The 18,414-nt window shown below is 47.6% G+C and overlaps 1 protein-coding gene across 1 annotated transcript in view; it reads right to left on the bottom strand.

The window, feature by feature from the left end:
• The window catches only part of LOC142557447 (ras-like GTP-binding protein Rho1), a 31,894-nt gene continuing 13,480 nt past the window's right edge, over window positions 1–18,414 (bottom strand). Inside the window, exons 4-5 of the mRNA XM_075669297.1 lie at window positions 8,119–8,301; window positions 1–897 (exon numbers count right to left, since the gene is read on the bottom strand). Coding sequence (XP_075525412.1) covers window positions 850–897; window positions 8,119–8,301 — 231 coding nt within the window. The 3' untranslated portion in view covers window positions 1–849. The remainder of the gene's footprint in view (window positions 898–8,118; window positions 8,302–18,414) is intronic.

Genomic DNA, 18,414 nt, shown 5'->3' with positions numbered 1-18,414 from the left:
TCAAAACAAAAGGTTTATTACTCGCTACTAAAGTAAAATGATCCAATATATACATTCCATAACTCTGCGTCGTAAAAACGGTAAAAACGTTATTGCGCCAAACAGCTAGGTAAAAAATGGCGAAAGCAACATACTCATCTTCAAAACTGTGTGCAAAGTTTGCAGACTTCCTACAGCGAGGTCCGCAGACTGTTCGAAGTACTAGACTTCGCAATGCTGCCGTCATGTACAAATTCTATGTTCATGCGATCATCTCAAACATGTGCTCGGATCACCTTACCGATTCGTTCTCCGATCCGAAGTTCTTAACCTCAGAACATACGGCCTTCAGAGAAAAAAAACTGCCAGAATATTGTGCACGGTCCGCGGAAGGTTTTAAAAGAGAACGTGGAATGCGCCATCGCTTTAGCATGCATGTGCCGTGGATGTGCGCCTCAACTTGACAGCCTGTTAGTTTCATGCCAGCGTCTTCTCTATTAAGAATGCGTTATAGATGCCCTTAACAGACGTGGGCAACAGACTGGAAGGACCAGACATGCATATAGCGCATAATACTTCAACTCTATTGATCCACGTCTGTTATCCTGCTTTCACAGGGGCCCTCTCGATGCCGATCTGGCTTGGTCACGATCGATAGTCCCCAACTGGCTGTTCTGAACTTCGGTGCGATAGTTTTTTTTTGTAAATGGCCGTCCATCGGTTGCTCATGCGTAAGAGTTGCGTGCGTCCTATTTTTCTTTTCTGCAAACCTCTCGCGGCATGATCGATTGCGTAGTCGATGACTCGCAGAGGAGGTGCGTGATTTTCGCCTGGGATGTGCGAATGGTATCCTCCGTGGTGGTTGCAGTCTCAGGTGCAGGAGCGGCAGAGCTTGATGAAGAAGTTCGACTTCCTTGGCTGAAAACGAGAGCGTTGAATAGAAAGTAGTGCGTGAGGCAGAACGCAACCAAACGACAAAATAGTAATAAAACACTACACAGCGCTTGTACACAAAGTAATGCGTACTAAAAAAAAAAAGAAAATAGCCGCCGTCTGGGGTTTAGGTTGCTCCCAACAACAATCGCCATTTACCGTAAGCCTGCGCTTTCTTTAGTAGGGGGTTGCAGCTTGTCCGCAAACTTCCTGAGGATAACCGGAGCCGTAGACTGCAGTAGCAAAGCTGGTAGCGACCCATTGTAACGCTTTGTCCAGCTACAATGCGTATGCAAATTTTTTTTTTTGTCGAGTGGGTGTTCTCGTCGAAAAAAATCGCAAAAAGGACCGTACGTTGACTATCGTGTCGCTATCGGCGCTTTACACCAGCAGGTAAGTAGGATGTGGTAGCTCACTGCAGTATTGGCTTTGTGGGCTTTCTGGTTAAACTCTGCGTCACAAGACGTCGCTCCCAGCGTTGTGGTCTTACGCCTATCTGGCATTCCACAATCACTAACGCGTTAACCGTTAAAATAAGCGTTAAAATAAAGCTAACGCGTTAAAATAGCGCAGGGCCTGTACACTGCGTTATGACGTCTTGCCACTAGGCCAGAAATTTTCACTGCAACGCCCGGTGTGACGAAATCGGTGACGTCGAAATCGCGGTCGCTCACCAAAGTCACCTAAATAGCGCAAGCCCTGTGCGTTGCGCATTATGACGTCATGCTACCAGGGGCCGACTGCCATAGCATCTATTGGGAATGCTGTCGAGTAAGCCGCGGTGACGTTGACGTCGCCCCTTTCGTCACGCCGGGCTTGGCAATGGAAATTCCAGCCCCACTATTGTGACGTCATGAAGCAGTATGCACAGGCCTTGTGATATCTAGATGGCGTTGGGCTAACTCGGGAGCATTGCTATTAGATTCTGTGGCAGTCGGGAAAGGTAGCTTGACGTCATGGATCGGAGTGCACGTGACTTGTGCTATGTAAAAAAAAATTAATTAAATTATGGGGTTTTACGTGCCAAAACCACTCTCTGATTATGAGGCACGCCGTAGTGGAGGGCTCCGGAAATTTCGACCACCTGGGGTTCTTTAACGTGCACCTAAATCTAAGCACACGGGTGTTTTCGCATTTCGCCCCCATCGAAATGCGGCCGCCGTGGCCGGGATTCGATCCCGTGCTATGTAGTCACGTGAGGGTGGACAAGCGTAGAGTGTTAAATAAGGGAGGCTCGCGCAAGAGTGATGACGAATATTGTTGGGTGACAAGATGGGCCACGAAGGGTGTAAAAAAAATAAGTATATCTTGCAGATTATATGGGTCTCTAATCTGAATGCACCACAGAAAAGGATACATAGGCGGACTGGAAATACATGAATAGCAAACGCTTTTGTTATTTTATAATCGCACTACTCTGCTCTGCCGCGATGTTAAATAAATAAGGCTTAAAAACCACACTTTTAATATTTTAATAATCGTACGCTACATACACCCAGAAGTATTGCAGAAAGGCATTTTTTTTGGCTTTGTCAGAACAACGATTTCACACTCGAAAAAAAAAAAAGAAGCATTTGCGTAGGCCTCCCCGAAAATCCATAGGTGTGTGGCGGTTTTATTGCCATAGCATTTATAGTCATGTGAGACGCATTCGCGCCATCGGCACCGCCGTTGCAATCGCCGTGCGGTCACACGAGTACAACAGCGCATGCGCGGCCCGTGCGGCCAATCGCATACGCGGCCCGCGGGCCTCGTGTTGGAGGTCACGTGAGCTGCTGTGGTAGAAGACTGGTGGGAGATTGTGGTTGGTACACGGCTTATTGCGAAAAAAGAGCTCGCATCCTTGTGTCCGCGTTTCCTTCACCTTGTGTCCGCTGTTGTTTCGCAATAAGGCTGGTGGCTTGATGCGCGCTGACGTATACTGCACACCGCCGTACTGCTCGCCTGCAGTGCAGGAGGAGGTCACGTGATTTGCTGAGGTTCGGAGGCGCGGCGCAGTTGCCATGGCGAAGCGGAAGTGTAGAACGATCGCTTTGGTGTACGCAAGCGCATGCGCTTCCCGTTGTCGACGCTCGATCATCATGACGTTGTGAGCGCGATGTAGTGCATACACAAACATGACCCGTCAGTTTGAGGTGTGATTATAAAGTGTCAGTACTCAAAAAGTTCAGCGCGAGAACTATACGCCGGGCCAAAAGAAAACACGTAGGACAATGCGCCGAACTGTGAACACATGTTTCTATTGAGAGCACAAGGACTGGAATAACGCCGCGCTTATTGCTTAAGATTAGCTGCAACGTACACTCTTATTTGCAACCTGTGTATAAGCGTGACTGGTGGCCTCACGACGCATTGTCTCACCTGCCTTCTGAATGTAGTATTGCCTCCGATATCTCACGTGCCGCCTTATCTCTGTGTTTAGCTACTAGATAGTTATCAATTAGGGTACCCTAGCGTTTTGGGAGGTACACATACTGCATGACGAGCAAGAAGAACGCACGGCGAGCACAAAAGAGCGCGAAGGGTTCCACAATGGAGTTCGCGTCCCCACACGCTTGGGTGCGGCTTGGGTACAGTATTCCGACAACATTCTATTGCCTTGGTGTCCGGAAGACGCGAAACTCAACCGCATTCTTTACAATGCAAGGAGAAATCAGGTGATGGTTGGCTCTTCAAGGAAGCCCAGTGTTTCCTCGGACGGTTGTTCAGTGTGGTCGATGTAGCATGTTCCGCAACAGAGAGGAATGTCGTAAACACCTCATTACACCGGGCATATTGGTCACGATGCTTTATGCTTTCGCCCGTCTCTCGCGTTGAGGTATCAAGCATGGATTATAAACACGCCAAGCATACGGGTCCCGGAAAGCGCTAGGCATATAATAAAGAGGCATACATCGCGGTACTAAAGAGCCGCGAAATTGCGCTACAAGCGCTACTGCCTCCGTGGACGCATCCGGTACGTGTTGCGGGATTCCGTAAAGTTCATTGCGTGTTGCGTTTACGAGGCTAAAGCTCTTTCTTCTATGAATTGGGTGCGTAAACAGCTTCGCAGCAGCGGGACGTTGCTTAGTGTCCGTTATCACTTGCAGTCGCGGTCGTAAACGCGAGCACCGTGGTTTTACTAAACAATGGACGAGCAGTTATCATTTGTTCCTGGCACTCCGTGTGGGGGGGGGGGGGCGCAGACGTGTACGGCACTGAACGATGACCTTGCGCGTAGCCGGGATAACACCCCAGTTACGCTGATACCGAGGCGCCTTGTCAGTCAAGCTTCGCGATAGACCCCGAAACGGCATTCTCCCGGGCATGTCCGGACGCCAACCATAGACTTTGACCTGCGACCCACGCTGCTGTCCTCCTACATGTTGAGACCTGACTGTTATCGAATATCTTCCCCTGGCTTTTTCCGCAGTTCAACTTCTTCGAAAGTACAGACTACTTCAAAAGAATACGGTACAACGTGCGTATGATCAGAACCCGTTGCTGGGTCGCGTGGTGGACCCGACACTTCGTCCTGCTTATGTGGCCAGGGCTCATAGCGGCACCTATTGAGCAGTCTTAGCACTGCTAATCTATGTGTGGAGAGGACGGCACCTCCTTTCACCGTGCAAAAGATTGCGACGCTCAATTATACAATATCGGGCATTACATACGTGACCCGTAAATTGCCGCTGTAACACCTGATGTGAAAGTAAGAACAGCTGAGCCAGTTGGTGTGGTGACGTAAATATAAAGCAACGCCGGGGACGTTGACACCGTCAGCGCACATTCCTGTTGTTTCTTTTCGCTGTCTGCGTCGTTGGTGCTGTTTTATAATTATGTTAACACTTGATGTGGCCAGCAGTCTTTTGAAAAAGGGCGTTAGCGTAAAGGTGATCTCCAGGTCTCCTGTATTCGACGGCAGCGAACGTATACTATTGAGACGCCGGTAATTTATTAAAGGCACGCATTTTTGTTTTTGTTTTTGTATCCGAGGCGCACTGCCTCAAAATTAAATAAATTTATGTTTTTACGTGCCGAAGCATCTATCTCATTATGAAGCATGCCGTAGTGGGGGACTCCAGATTATTTTTGACCATTTGTGACCATTCTTTAACGCGCACCTAAACGTAAGCACCCGGCCGTGTTTGCATTTAGCCCCCATCGAAATGCTGCCGCTGTGACCGGGCTCCCGAGTTCTGCAGTGCAATCCCATAAACATTGGGCTGTCGCGGCAGGTATGGTGGACTGCCTTAAAAGACAGTAATAAGTACTTATATAAACGTATGCATGCCTGCATCACGCAGGAAGTCGAATAAGGTTCTGTAATGAGTAATCTTCAATCAAGGTGCTAAAGCCAGCATGCCTGACTCTGCGGAGTCCAGGCTGTCCCAGCAAGGGCATTCGGATATGTGCCTCGGCAAGTCCGCATTAGGTGGCGCACATCGACGTCTTGTGCCAGGGCCGTGCAGTTTGGTCACGTGATGTCGCCCTCGTTGAATTCCTTCCATTTGCAACAGTCGCGGTGAGGGCTGTGCCGGCGCGGATCCTCATCAGGGAAACTTCGTCCTCTCTTGTGAAGTTTGGGTGAGGGAACGGGCACGCGGAAGACTCCTTATTATCGCCCGTGTGTCAACCACGTGTGTCACGTTGGAGGAAAATATTTTGAATACTAGGCGAATGTAAAAAAAAAAGAGTCCTGGGTTATTGTTCTTTGTGTTGTCCCGTGCTTTATCTGCCTTGTCATAAATGTCCAGAGCTGTGCCCTTCTAAACCACTGCAGGCGCACATTGAAAAAGTGAGTCATTGTAAAGTATTTATACTGTTTGAGAGTATTGGAGCTTTACAGACTGGCCCTAGCTGCTTGATGGCACTCAAGGATTGCCCGTGCATACTTGCACTTAAATGATGTTTGAGAAAGGTGAGATTGCCTCGGTAACGTCATGCGTGACATGCACTTCAAGTAGAGTCGGGTCGGAGACGTCCATCGTATATTCCTTATCTTCTTGAAGAGGCAAATGACAGATGCGTAGGACCGATCCATTCCGTGAGTCCACCGTTACGTCTGTGCACAAAACGCATTGTTCCAAGGGACCGTATTCGCAGCGATACCTTGGGCTTGGGTTTCTTATTAGAGCCGATTGATTTGTTGTTTGTCATGTATAAGCTTACTTATGAAGAGGGTTGTTCATCTACTTGAAGTCCCGATAGCGATGTGCTACGGAAACAGACGTAGAGTTAAACAGCAACTGGAACGTGTTACTTATTAGTTAGCGCACTCGTTCGTGTTGGGCTGGCGGTACCGCTATGGTGTTCGGCTGGGCGTGTTCTTGAAGAGTGAAAGAAGAGGTGATGAGGGGGAGAGCGGTAACTGATCTCATTGTGTCCCGATTAATGACCTCGATGTAGAGTCACTGCTTCAGTCTGAGCGGGTGAAAATAAGCCTGATAAGATTATCCGTGGCTACAGTACAGACTGAACAATACCACTGGCTGCTTCTGTACGGGCTCCTCCACATTTAGTGGCATTCCTCCGTATCGGGTGGAGGGTTCACTTATACTTTTTGAGTAGGCGCTGTTTGTTACCTTGTAAATCGTCAAAGGCTGCACGGGCTTGATTACTTCAGTCATCTTTCGTGAGGTCAGAAAGCTAGCTTCGATGTTATTAAACTATGCAGCGCCCAATACACACTTACATTCTGCCTTAGGCGCCTTGTTTGGCATTCTGTGATGCGACACGTTGTGCTACAGTTGCATATTGTAGGCTCCTGCAGATTTTACTGCGTTTCATGAAAACATAAGGCCTCACATTACTTAAAAGGCATTCATTCGCATGGGTTTGTGCACATTACAATTACTTTGGAGGCAAGTAATGTGCACCTAATGTCATTATTTCAGTGACAAAAAAAAAACACACACATCGTGCTCTTGGTTTATTTGCATCTTGTACGCAATTTTCTGCCATTCAGCCGTCGGTTCAAACGGGTAATAGAACATAATGCGATGCTAGAGCTACAATAGTGACATTTACAGCAGAAACAACAATAAAAAAATGTGCGTGAAAATGTTTAATGTACGTATGTGTGAGCGACAAATCGAGAGAAAAGAAAGAAAGTTCATGCTCGCGGTTTATTTGTAGCTCGCATCCATTTCCTCTCGTTAACCCGTAGGTCGAAGTGTGTAACTGAACACAATGGATGATATCGCTACACAGTGACCTTTACTATGAGACAACAACAACAACAACAACAACAACAACAACAACAACAACAACAACAACAACAACAACAACAACAACAACAACAACAACAACAACAACAACAACAACAACAACAACAACAACAACAACAACAAAAGAATTGAGTGCAAAAAGACCTGCTGTACTCATGCGTCACCATTTGACGAAGCGACGGTTTCCCTTTGTATGTTTAGTTCTAAGGTAGCGCTCGTGTTGTTTCTTCTAGCTCTGCATGCTTTGTAGAGCGCTATTTTTATCCTTGCCAGTACACATAAAATGAGAAAACGTGGCACCTTATACAGGTTAGAGTCTGAAGAACCGAAGGTGATGGGGGTGGGGTGCTCGGTTTCTGAAAGTTCAGGGTTGAGGGCTAGGTTTTTAAAATTTAGGGTGGGACGCACAGTTTACAAAAGTTGAGGGTCGGGTGCGGGATTTGTAAAAGTTGCGGGTGAGGGACTCGGTTTACAAATTCAGGATGGGGTGCACAGTTTACAGAAGTTGGGGGCGGGGCGCTCGGTTTATAGAAGTTGGTGGTGGGGAGCTCGGTTTCTAAATGTTCGAGGTGGAGGGCTCGGTTATTTAAAAGTCAGGGTGGGATGCGGGAGGGGGGGGGGTGCTCGGTTTCTAAATGTTGGGGGGGGGGGCTCGGTTTATAAAAGTTGAGGGTGGGATGCGCAGTTTACGAAAGTTGGGGTTGGGGGGGGGCATAATTTATAAAGGCTATTTCGTTCAATGAGATAACCTTGAGATAAGGTCTAAATAATAGCGATAATAACCTTATATATATAAAGGTTATCTCGTTTAATGAGACAACCTTTAGATAAGGTCTAAATAATAGCGATAATAACCTTATATATATAAAGGTTATCTCGTTCAATGAGATAACCTTTAGATAAGGTCTAAATAATAGCGATAATAACCTTTAGATAAGGTCGAATGTGCCACAACTAGCGATCAATAGCGAAGAAAGAGACGACATGTCTCACTCACCCCGATAGCTAGACGGCAGGCCTTCTGGATCACCTCGGTAACGCCGGTTCCATCCTTCGCGGAGCACTCGAGGTAACCCCTGGCCTTGATCTTCTTGGCGACAGCGAGTCCTTCCTGGTACGAGACCGGGCTCTGCCGCCGCTCGCGGAGCACCTCGATGGTGTCCGGGTCGTTCCTGAGATCCTGAGCGCCAAATACACCTCAGTCAGTCACCGACTGCGACGCGCTGTTAACCCTGTAATACGTGGCGTCCGAATCTACGCCCCCGCGATGGTTGCCTCTCAATAGCAGAAACGGATCTCGAAGGCTATACTTTTCCTAACTGTACGCGCGGGAAGTGATCGCGGAACATGAAAAAGGTCACAGACGCCATATTTGGTGACCACTTATGCCGAACGTACTGTATTGATATAAAATATATGCTGCACTGAGTTTGATGCCTCGGCATCTGTTTCAGCTCGGGAAACCTTACTTATAGCCTACAGTAGCGTCTTGAAACGCTGCAGCAAGTTATTAGCTGTTAGTAGTTCAACATATACAAGGCTAATTAATTACGATACTATATTATATTATAATAAACGAAGCTGGGCAGGCCATGTAATGCGTAAGGCGTGAAGTCAGTTGTCTGTTCGAGTAACAGAGTTGGTGCAAAGAGAAGGGAAGTGCTATAGAGGACGACAGAAAATTAGGTGGTGCGATGAAATTACTAAATTCACAGACGTAGGTTGGGGTCAGTTGGCACAAGACAGGGTAGTTGGAAATCGCTGGGAGAGGCCTTTGTCCTGCAGTGGACATACATATTGATGATGATGATACTAAATAAGTTTGAACAGAATCAAAGTTTCTTTCTGGTTTTGGTACGAGTGTGCTTTCATGACCAGAAGGAACGACTTGTTTCAAGCTTGCTTGATGTGGAACCGTGGGTAGTACAGGGTTAATTATTTCGTCACAGTTATTTAAATTTCTATCAAGGTGTTGCCGACTCCATTGATGAAAATGCAATATGGTAGGATAATCCATCGTACATTTTCTAGTGACTGATCGTAATTGCAGAGTAACTAAATTTCAGTTTACCGTTTCAGTCAGTCGTGTCGGGGTTTCTCATAAAATAATAACAATCATCGGCTCAAACCACATTCGCAAGTTAATTATTGGCTGCAGGCAATATGCGAGTTCGAAAAAAAAGGTAATAAGTTAATAAGTTATTAATAAGTAATAGTAATAATAATAAGTTAAATAAGTTAAATAAGTTCTTCACCATCGCCAGCTTAATGCAGGATTATTTGCAGAAACGTGAAGCGATACTCTGCAGTCTAAAATGCATACTGGACTCACATTGGGGGAGGACAGGATTCAACGGACGCGCAGCGCAATGTACGTGGTTTCTTCGTTGCCGACTATACTGCCCAGAACTAGCAAGTACAACCCGCATAGACAAATATGCACAACGTGACGGAAGGGATATACAAGCTGGAGACAAGTGCAGACTAGCAGATCTCACTAAACCTCAGGCTAACAGGCAAGCTCTGTTGCAATAGCGCGATCTAAGAATGTTTCGCCTACGAGATAGCCAATGATTCGTGGTACAACGAAATGTGCAACGCCAACGTGGGTGGTAGAAAGAACACACGAAACGAACTGCTGATTAGCGCTGTAAAAGCTTCCTCTCCCTCAACGCCCTCCCCCAAAACAGATAAACATGGAGGAAAATTAGAAGATGTTCGCCTTTATTTCTCACTATGCAGGGCATATCTGTACAAAAAAAGAAATGACAATGTTTCTTGGTTAACATCTATTTAGTATAATACATAACGCTTTATTAGCAATTGGTCTGTTGGACTATCCACTAATGAAAACTCTCTCCAGCGTGTAAAAAACGTTGTTACAGGCAAGTGTTAGCCTTCAATCAGAATTAGAGGTGTAAAACACTGCGTAACACATCTGATACTTTGAGCATTACAGGACTAGCTAATTTTTAAATTTTTTTTTCTTCGTGCGCTACGACCTATTCATGCTTGTGTTCGTATACTCTTGTAACCTTCATTTCCTCCACCTTTTTACGCCAACTACAGGCTTGCTTTGTTAGCGTTTTGTTATGTCGCAATAAACTTGTTGCAACGGTGATTTGTAATTTCATTGGCATCCTTTTTTTTGTTGTTTTTCTTAGCTAAGATTTCCATAAATCCGTCTCTTTTGGTGGCCAGGTAGTAAAAGAAGGAACTGAGAAGCGACTGAACCACACTACAGAACCATGGTACGATACACGGAGCTATATTACTAACAAGTGAACCGATCGATTATTTCATTTGCTAGTCGTTGGGACGTTGAGTTTTGATGTTTATAAAGGTGTTGTTCGTGTTATATGCTGCATTCGTCGCGCGACCGTAAGCTTGGGAACTTTATCGTAAGCGAGCAAGACATGATGGTACGTATTTGAAGGGATCAGTAATAGAGAAACGGAAAATCTATATACAGTAATAAAGTATTCTATCGAAACTCTATTTTCGTTAACTTAAGGGTAAGAGATTGATTACTATAAAAGATAAACTTAAGTCCCCCACCCCCGAACTTAAAAAAAAAGAACACAAAATTCATGTTAAAACTCCAGCATTGGTAAGCCAGCGTAACGTCATAGATTCCACAGTAACTTCTTGCATTCGGGCCGTTGTGATGCCAGTATCAGTTCTCAAACGCCTCTAAGTTCAATCTTTGGCTCCTTGAGAATACAAGGTAGTCTATATCTACCGACAAATATTTGACTGATTCTTTGACTCCATGTCACTTGCTACTAACCTTTAAAACTATTTTAGCTTCTATTTAGTATCTTCTGTTTCTTAAGTTCTGTTGTTTCATTGTTACTTATCGATGACATCGCTTTACCTTCTCTCTCTCTTGCGTATGGTCATTTGTTGTGTATTTTTTAGTTATATGTGAAGTGTACCTGTCACACGCGTCATTTTGTACCAATGATTTTTTAAATAGCAGCTGGTCTTGTACGGAAATAGCCTCAACCGGTTTTTCTTTTTTTACGTGTATAATAGAGGTACCTTTTTGCGCACTGATTATTTTTATTTCTTTTTTGTTGTTATCCTCGCATGTTCTATTGTACTGCCACAAAGCGACAGCCATATTTTTCTACGTTTAGCAATCGCTTCCGTTTTATATTTCTTATTTTTTCTTATGTTTAACATAACAAGAGGTCCCATTCAGTGTTTACACTGCATTAGACTTCTACTCCGTCTTTAATCAACTTCATCTATATTCTACTCCATCTATTATCTTTCCATCTATATTCTACTCCATCTGTATTCTACTCCATCTCTATTCTACTACGTCTGTTATCTTTCCATCTATATTCTACTCCATCTGTATTCTACTCCATCTCCATTCTACTCCATCTAATATGTTTCCATCTATATTCTGCTCCATCTTTATTTTATTCCATCTATATTCTACTCCATCCGTAATCCTACAACTTCATCATCAATAAACTCAAACTCAAACTGTGCCCGAGCAGACGACGTCAAAAATTCATGACGTCACAGCGAGCTGGTGCGGGAACTTCAAGGCGGTGGCGCCACCTGTCCTTCTTCTTTTGCATCTTTTCTGACTTACCAGGCCTCTTACCGCGGTAAAACTGTTTTTGTTGATATTGCATAAATGTAATTTACCGGCCGATACAGCTAAAATGATGTTATTCTCTAGTGCCCTCTTAAACTAACACAATGTGTAAATTAATTTTATTTAATTCTTCAGAGAATTAAATAATTCTTTATTCTATCTTCTTCAGAGAACATATCTCTTGAAGAAGATAGTCCACTACCCAAGGTACAAGGACAGGCTTCCTTTGGTATACAAAACTACAGCAGAAAGGAAGGAAATAGTCGTAGTCGGTTAAGCTAAATTACTGGATTTTACGCGTCAGAACTACGATCCCATTATGAGGCACGTCGTAGTGGGGTAAATCCGGATTAATTTTTGACCCCCTGGCGTTGTCTAACGTGAACCTAAATCCAAGTATCCGAGTGGGCTTTTTTTTTTCGTTCCGGGTTCATCAGAATGCGGCCGCAGCGGCTGTGATTGAACCCGCAACCTCAACCTCAAGCTCAGCAGAGCAACGCCATAGCGGCGAAGCAACGGCGTGTGATAGTAGCAATCGTTTTTTTCCCCCACTTTGTTTCCTTTCATTTTGTCCTCTAACTTACTACTGCCACACGAATATTGAACGCTGGGTACGCGAGGTCGACGGGGTTTTCAGTTTCAACCACCGAAATCTCTTTAATTTTGCTGACTAATTTAAGCAAAAAAAAAAAAAATCTTTCGTCCTTTCTATTGGTGTAAGCGAATCTTACATTGTTTTGTTTTGTCGACGCATGCGCCATGCAGTGTGGAATAGAAAGCGGGGCGACGTTTTGTCACCCATTGTGATCTTATCAGTAAATATCGGACCGCACTTGGGCTCTTCGTTTCGTAGTCAGTGCCAAGATTTTCCGAGTGCAGGAAAGCTCCGGAACAGCCGTTATCTTGTCATATCGATATCTCGCATAGGCCGGTGCTCCATATCCATATCCATATCCATATCGTGCCTGCGCACTCTCGGTTGTCCACGTCGCAACATCGTTTCTTCAAAGGGAGCGGAGGGGGAGGGCAGGAGAAAAAAGCAAAAAAGAAACATCGCATCGAGATTCATTATGCCTTATCGCACAAAATCACACTCACTGAAGCTCCGACTCTTAAAGAAGGTGCTGCTGATACTCGTAAGAGTGGCGTAGCGTAGTCAACAGCCTCCCGAGATTGGGAGAGAAATCGTATGACATTTGTAATGGGCTTGTCGTGCTGGTGTACCGGCTGCTGTGTTGCCTGGAATATTACAGTGTCTCGGTATTTGTTGAAATAATATTTCTTGCTGCGCTTGGTTTGCCCTTGCGAGCTGTTTGAGAGCCCCATAAACCATAATAGCATTACGTGATTTCGTTGCCGCAAAGCGATGTGACCAGCGCCTGGGAGCCGCTGAAAACTATCCACTTTAGCGCCTCTCTTACGGAAGGTATTAATTTTATCGCACACCGGATAGCGTGGGGTTCAGCCGTTGTTGACGATGTTGCACAAGATAACCTAAATGATTCTTGTTTATCGCAGTGTGGTACGGCAAATGCTGACGCGAAGTGCGCTGCATTTTAAAAGCAACATTATTGAAAACATGTAGAAATGCGTGGTTTGACGAATGTGAATCATTTTCGATTGTTGTCTTTCATATTTATCCTTTTTCCCGGGTAGGAGGTGATCGGATAGTAGGGATCGAATACTACCGATATTACTATTGATACCATCGCTAACAGAATCATTATTGAGCCACTGATAGTACAGAACTATCGAAAGTACAATACTAACGATAGTGTACCATTAATAACGTAAAATCACGCGACATGCCGCGCGTGAGCACAAAGAAATTCACGCAGGAACGTCTCTTCATATTCGTCCAAGTATGCGTAAGCAATGCGCCACTTGCTAATTTCCACGCATTGCGGTGTCATTATCAATGTTATGGAACTTGATCCCACCAGTATAAACCAATATCAACCCTCATCGGTCGTTCGCCTATCATATTCGATAGCGAACATGATAAGGCAGGTTTAATTAAGATTGAGTTCATTACGACACTCGAACTCACGACCATTGGCGTTAATTATTGTTAAGTTAATTAGCCACAGTTAAATAGGATGCCGTTAATTAAGACACTCGACCTTTAGTGGATGTCAAACCCGCGACCTTTGGTGATAAAGTGAATTAGGGTTAATTTAGCGAAGCTGTTGCAAAACCACCACTACATTTGCTGAGGGGGCGTATGCAATTCTTCATTGATGGTTCGGATTCTTGTTTTAGGCTTGTTCTTTATTGAATAATAATAATAAATTGTGGGGTTTTACGTGCCGAAACCACTTTCTGATTACGAGGCACGCCGTAGTGAAGGCCTCCGGAAATTTTGACCACCTGGGGTTCTTTAACGTGCACCTAAATCTATAAGTACACGGGTGTTTTCGCATTTCGCCCCCATCGAAATGCGGCCGCCGTGGCCGGGATTCGATCCCGCGACCTCGTGCTCAGCAGCCCAACACCATAGCCACTGAGCAACCACGGCGGGTTTCTTTACTGAAACGTATGCTGTTCTGTGTGTTGCATGGGTGATTTCAATTAATGTACGCACTGATGGCTTCATTTTGCTGACCGCTTGCGTATAGCTTCTATCTTACTTGGGTATGAGTCATCGCAATTTTCGCTTGCCTACGGGGGTATGAGCCATTGCTTAAGGGGGTATGAGCCATTCATTGTCTTCGCGACGGACAAATTTCTCGTTGGCAAAAAGCGGGAGCCGAGCGAACCACGCTCGGCTCTCGCTGATCGCATAGACGCCATTGAGGCGCGAATGGCTACACCCGCCTCCGTCGTACAACCGCTCACCGTTCCCGCCATACTAAAGGAAGCTAGACTTCAATATCCAACCAGGGCGGCGTCAGGAGGTCCCAGTCTTTGCACAGCCCTAACTGCCCCGTTAGGTGGTAGTCCATCCGGTCCGCCATAATGGATAGGTTCAAAGAGAGTTTTCGCATTTGGCAATGGAACTGCAGGGGATATTCTAACAAAAAAGCCCCTCTGCAGCAGTTCTTCAGGTCCTTCGCTGTCAAACCTCAAGTCATTGCTCTCCAGGAAACATCAGTCTCCGCCGCCTCGCTCCAGGGCTACAGGGCCGTGTCGGGCCTGCCCGGGGGGCGAGGGATTTGCACCTTGATTGATAAAAGGCTGACTCATCTCACCCACGACCTCAAGCTGGGGTGTGGTAGAATTGAATATGTCATGGTTGAGATCCTGCTCGACGTACCACACCAGAATCAGCGCAGAAACAGCGTGTTCGTCCTCAATATCTATAGCAACCCCAGGGACTCGCGCCAGCAGTTCAAGACCATCCTAAAGAAAGCGACCGACTTGGCCGGCCCTCGACCCTTGGTCGTCGTCGGTGACTTCAACGCACCGTACGGCATCTGGCGTTACGTCTACGACACTACCAAGGGGCGCAACCTGTGGCAAGACGCCAACGAGATGGACCTCACTCTGGTCACTGACAAGAATTTTCCTACTCGCATCGGCAACTCCGTCACCCGGGACTCGACACCTGACCTAGCGTTCGTCAGGAACGTTGAGGACGTAGGCTGGGAGAACACCGCCATGGAGTTCGGCAGCGACCACTACATTCTCGAGACCAACTTCAAGGTGTCTCGGAGCAGGATCAAGGAATTCACGTTCATCGATTGGGACCACTTTCGCAAGATTCGCGAAGAACCCAGCAGAGCCAGGGCACCCGCCACCCTCGAAGAATGGTGCGAAGGCGTCCGGAACGACGCTTCCGCGGCTACCAAGAAAGTGGAAACCGATCTCGACATCGAGCGGATGGACAGCAGACTTGCCCACCTGATCGAGGCCAAAAACGCCCTGCTCCGCCGATGGAAGGGTCAAAGGCTCAATCGCAGACTCCGAAAAAAGATCTCGGAGCTCAACAAGGTCATCGATGACCACTGCAAGGCGCTATGCCAGCAGCAGTGGGACGAGCTCTGCGAATCCATCGACGGACAGATGCGCAACGGCAAATCCTGGGGTATGCTGAAGCACCTTCTCGACGAAAGCGGCTCAAAGTCAAATCAGAGGCATACGTTGGCCAGGGCCCTTCACGAGGCCACCAGGTCTCACACGGTTGATGAGCTCGTCGCAAAACTGGTACAGAAGTACTTGCCCGTCCGTCACGACGGAGATCCAGTGACCCAACTCCCAGACTACCGAGGCCCTCCACGCCCCGAGCTCGACGAAGACTTCTCCATTGCCGAGGTTAGACAGGCCATCTTCGCGCTCAACCGCAAGTCTGCGCCGGGTCCAGACGGAGTCACCAACAGAATGTTGAGAAACCTCGAGGACACGTCGATCGTCTTCCTGACCGACAAAATCAACGAGTCCTGGAATAGCGGCGTTGTTCCTGCAGAATGGAAGATGGCCTGCACGGTGCTCATTCCCAAGCCCGGCAAGGCCCCGAACATCGAGAACCTCAGGCCGATTTCTCTAACCTCCTGCGTCGGCAAGGTCATGGAGCGCGTCGTCCTCAACAGGGTCAACGGGTACCTCGAAGACAACGAGATTTACACGTACAACATGATCGGCTTCCGCGCCGGACTCTCGACGCAGGATGCAATGCGCCTAATAAAGCATCAGATTGTGGATGGCCGTTCCAGAGACGTCAAGGCTTTGCTCGGTCTGGACCTCGAGAAAGCTTTCGACAACGTGCTCCATAGCTTCATCGTAAAGACCATTTCAGATCTGGGTCTCGGCTCCAGATTCCATAGCTACGTCAGCTCTTTCCTAACGGACAGGAAGGCCAAGCTTCGCATTGAGGACTTCCGCTCCAACGATGTGCCCCTCGGAGGGCGGGGCACTCCTCAGGGCGCCGTCATCTCACCCACCCTGTTCAACATCTGTATGATTGGTCTTTCCGAGAGGTTGGCACGCGTAGAGGGCGTCAAGCACACCATATACGCCGACGACATCACCTTATGGTGCTCCAGCGGCTGCGAGGGCAGAGTCGAAGAATCCATGCAGGAGGCGATAGACGTGATCGAGGAGTATCTCCGCCCCACCGGACTTCGATGCTCCCCCGCCAAGTCGGAGCTTCTGCTTTACAGAAAAGAGAAGGGAGGCAGACCCAAAGATTGGAAGCCAGTCTCCGAAAGCAGCATCAGTCTTCGCACTTGTGACGGGGGGGTGATACCCAGGGTTGACGTTATTCGGGTCCTGGGCATGTTTGTCGAATTCAACGGCGGGAACGGAACGGCTCTCCGCAAGATCATCGCAAAGACGGACAACGCTTTCCGCCTCGTTCGCAGAATAGCAAACCGGCACCGAGGAATGAAGGAAAACAATCTCCTCAGGCTTATCAATGCATTCGTTCTATGTCACTTTACGTACACAATTTCTATGCATAACTGGCTCAGAGCGGAGCGAGACAAACTCAACGCTCTCATCCGCAAAGTGGTCAAGAGGGCTCTCGGGCTACCCATCAGGACCCATACCGAGGATCTCCTTAGGCTGGGGGTGCATAACACTGCCGAGGAGATTGCCGAAGCCCAAGAACGCGCGCAACTCACTCGCTTGAGCACCACAGCGGCAGGTAGACACATCCTCGAAGAGCTGGGTTACCAACCTGCGGGATTCCCGAAGGTCAGTACCCCGATCCCCAGGTGCATTCGAGACAAGTTCGAAGTGGCCCCTGTGCCCCGAAAAGTCCATCCCGTCCATAACGAGGGCAGACGCAAGGCCAGAGCAGCAGCCATCCTCAAACAGATCAAGCAACGAGACATTAGAGCAGGCTTCGTCGACGCCGCGGAGTACAGCGATGGGAAGACCTTTGCCATCGTTGTGGTCGACTCCAGCGGCAAGATTTCCAACTGCGCCTCCATTCGCACTTCAGACCCCGGTGTCGCCGAGCAAGCCGCCATCGCCCTCGCCCTGCTAGACGGTCGTGGATCCGAGATATATAGCGATTCCAAAACAGCAGTTAGGGCCTTTCAGAAGGGTTGCATCGCCAAGCAAGCTGCTCGTCTGCTTAGCAGCTCGAGTCGAGATGCTCTCACGCATCATTCAATCCACTGGTTTCCAGCTCACGTAGGGTCGGTCGAGGGTGCTCCCCCGAACCTCAATGAGTCTGCTCACGAGGCTGCGCGTGACCTCACCGACCGCGCTTCCTCTACAAGTAGCATCGACTCCCCTCCTCCCTACGGCCACAGGGACGCTCCCGCTACTCACAACGAGCTTATTAAATTCTTCTACATGTCTAGAAGGGTCTTTCCACCCCCTCACCCCAAGTTGAATAGGGCGCAAGCCGTTTCGCTTAGGTTTCTGCAGACCAGTACGTATCCGTGTCTGTCCGTTCTCCACGAGGCTTACCCGGACGTGTATCGCGACGACGCCTGCCCCTCCTGCGGCCAGACCTCCACTCTAGCGCACATGCTGTGGGAGTGTGGGTCGACATACCCCAAGTTCATCAAGGAGGAGTGGGACTCGCTTTTGCGTAGCCCCGCTCTAGAAAAGCAAATCCTGGCCGTCCAGCGTGCCCGCGACCGGGCCGGTGGGCTAGACCTGCCGGTCCCGACGTGGGACTAGCCGGGTGCGCGACGAGTTCGCGTCCTCGCCGGACCTACAATAAAGTTTATTCACTCACTCACTCAAATTTCTCGTTGGGTAGTCAGAGAAATGCTTACG

Source organism: Dermacentor variabilis, chromosome 9 (assembly GCF_050947875.1).
Source record: "Dermacentor variabilis isolate Ectoservices chromosome 9, ASM5094787v1, whole genome shotgun sequence".
Lineage (NCBI taxonomy): Eukaryota > Metazoa > Arthropoda > Arachnida > Ixodida > Ixodidae > Dermacentor > Dermacentor variabilis.
Note: the sequence above shows the minus strand (reverse complement) of the source record. Positions and strands in the feature narration are given on the sequence as shown.